This window comes from Melampsora larici-populina (genome assembly GCF_000204055.1).
Source record: "Melampsora larici-populina 98AG31 unplaced genomic scaffold MELLAscaffold_2, whole genome shotgun sequence".
Lineage (NCBI taxonomy): Eukaryota > Fungi > Basidiomycota > Pucciniomycetes > Pucciniales > Melampsoraceae > Melampsora > Melampsora laricis-populina.
This window is the reverse complement of record NW_006768766.1, coordinates 1,854,499-1,857,373: the sequence shown is the minus strand read 5'-3', so window position 1 is coordinate 1,857,373 and position 2,875 is coordinate 1,854,499. Positions and strand designations below refer to the sequence as shown.

At 42.3% G+C, this 2,875-nt stretch overlaps 1 protein-coding gene across 1 annotated transcript; it reads left to right on the top strand.

Moving 5' to 3' along the window:
- Positions 1–1,931: 1,931 nt before the first annotated feature.
- On the top strand, positions 1,932–2,575 carry MELLADRAFT_101832 (uncharacterized protein; the record flags this gene model as incomplete). The annotated part of the gene is made up of 4 exons (XM_007404663.1): positions 1,932–1,963; positions 2,060–2,095; positions 2,190–2,225; positions 2,320–2,575. 4 exons carry the CDS (start codon positions 1,932–1,934, stop codon positions 2,573–2,575), a joined length of 360 nt encoding a protein of 119 aa, XP_007404725.1.
- Positions 2,576–2,875: the final 300 nt, after the last annotated feature.

Here is a 2,875-nt window from a genome sequence, read left to right as displayed (position 1 = left end):
GCCGACGATCTTTCAAAACTAACTTATACCCTCAATACGAATCCGAAATCAAAGCATCTAGCGCCGCTTTTTGCTGAGAAAATCTCAAAGCATCATTCGAGACTTTTGATCGGAACATTCAATGCAATACTACAACGTGATACTTTAGTACTTTATGTTTTTGATCATTTCGTGTGAAAATGATTGGACACTTTAGATAATATTTTACCTTTGAGTGAATTTCACATGATGTTTGACTTTACGCTTCAAATGATTATATTTATCAGTCTTATTCACTTCATTTATTACACATCATGTTACAGACATTGTGATTTTTTCCCCGCGGTTTAATGGCGTCACATAATACCTGTTCAGTAGGATAGTGTTATTTTTTGAACATACGATCAATGTGAAGTGCCTCCCACCAAATCAATATCCAACTTGTCGAGTGTCCGTATACCTTCTTCACTTCGGCGTGCTAGTCGATATTATGCACAGATAGCTCTTACAACACTGTAGTGACGCCGAAGACACAGTATCATACCAGGATAAGGTCATTACGACGCTCTTTCTGGCAAGACTTGATCAGAACTCATGTGCTTATCAAATGAGACGGGATTCCAACTTGTGCTCAGAAGAATGATGAGTAGTACTTCATCTCGACCGGCCATTTGACTCTATCGTGATCAGTAGTTAAGCCTGATGACCGTGACCAATGTACTCAAAAAGAAATTGAGAAAGACATTCCCAGATCAGGAGCTGACTGCAGATAGATACGGCGTAAGACAGTGACGAAACCTTTTGATATCATGAATCAAAGGCGACTGACAGAACCTCGGTTATTGTGTTTTCATTGAGGCTGAGCCCAACCTGGGTAGAGAGGCCAAAGAATTCTACACGAAAAAAAGCCTGGCAGTAGCAGGCTTGAGTATTGATAAAACCCCGTCCAGATCTCGAGTTGAAGGTATAATCCCATTAAAGATTTGGCTCCATCACCAACTGAGGTGAACGCAAACTCACCTTGAGAGCTTAAGGCGGCTCAGCTCTGAAAAACGGGGAACCAGAAAGGCTACGTACATACCCCGCTACGCGTCACCTTTTTCTACCCAAACGCGGGGTTTCTTTGCTTTTCTTTGCCGAAGGGGCTGATTTGATTATCAATTGCAATGTGGCTCTCATGATCCCTTCGGTTTCTATTTTCTTGTTTAGTAGACTCTCATAAAGACGATTTGTATGGTAAGTACAGAAGTGTTTCTATTACGTTCCATCAGCCAGGTAACAGGATGAGCTGAGCCTCATGATAACATGGCACTCATAGGTAAGTAGATTCGGAAGGTTGGAACACATGCCGTTTTCCGAATACACCAAACAACCCTTCCTCCGCTAGTTTCGGACGGGCGAGTGGGATGATGTGGGCGTAGCTTATGGTCATATTAGCCATGGCACAAATATCCTATTAACTCCCACCTGAAGCACTTCTTTTTTTGTAGAGTAAGGGCATGCAGAAGGCGTTGAGTATGTGAGCAATTTGCTGCCGATTCACACAACCAACACAACCAGTTTCTCGGTCTTCTTATGGCTTCTCATAATTCGCCACCGATCAGTCAATCTCCAACAGCATACAGATGACGAAAGTATGTATGCAACGGAGTCGTTAGATGGGACCATATAAGAGCTTTCGAATTTCAGGCTTTGAGGCGAAGATCTCCACGGCAGCGACCTCATCTTTATCGAATCAAAGTACGAACTCTTTCAACCACCGGTGCTTTCAACCTTCCCCAAATCGTTCATCATGCTTTCCTTTTTCAACTGCGAACGCACGGGTGTGGTGATCCTCATGTTCCTGTGTGGTATATTTCAGCTCCCTCGATCACCCTTACTCTATCGCCATCCACTGATATGACTCCACGTATTGCTTCTTAGTCACGATCGTATCAACGTATCCCTCCAAGATGAAAAGATTTGAATCTTCGCCAAGCTACTCGTACGTCTCTCGAGTTGCAGACAAAGGATCAAAATCACAACTCTCATTTGCACTCTTACCATTCCGTTCTTGATTGCACCTAAACTTTTCGCATAGAGCCCATAACGCCAGTGGAAAGAATGATATACTTCCGTACGTCTCTTCAATCAAAGACGCCAGCTCACAAACAATAATTTTAACCAGCGATCGCCGTCTTTTTTCAATTTCACCTTGATTTCTCTTGTAGAGCCAATAACAAAAGTGGGCCTCATTCTACAATCCCGTACGTACCCTCAATTGAAAACGCAACATCACACTCGAGAATTTTAACCTGAAATGATTGTCTGGCTTCAATTTCATCAAAACTTTTCTCATAGATCTGAGCAACCGAAATCAAATACTTTCCATTTGAAGTCAAACAAGTACGTCTCTTTAGCTTACAACGGAAAATCCATGCCATCCTTTCAATCTAATCTAAACTTCTCCCAAAGATCTGGCCAAGTAGTCTCCAACAAAGACCTATTCGACAAAGACCCATCCGGCAAAGACCCATCCGGCAAAGACCCAATAAACGTGGTACCAGGTATGGCAGGGGATGATTTCACTGGAGATTGGTATCAACATTGGAAATAAGCCAATTGTTCATCAAGGGTACGCTATCCCCTCGATGCAGATTCGAGATTGTGCTATAGCTTACGTCTCCGCTTTTGGCTGATGAATTTTGAAAAAACTCATCAGAGCTTTTAACTGGAAATTCAGGAGTGCTACGCGATACCCTCATCAACTTCTTTTTTGGGGTCCTGTGTGGGACTAAATGCAATCTTAGAGCTTTTGACCACTTTATGACCTTCTCATGACGTCCCATTTCACGCTTTCATAGAACATATATTTATCTATCTTCTTCACTTCATTTCTTGTCAGATAATATAGTTA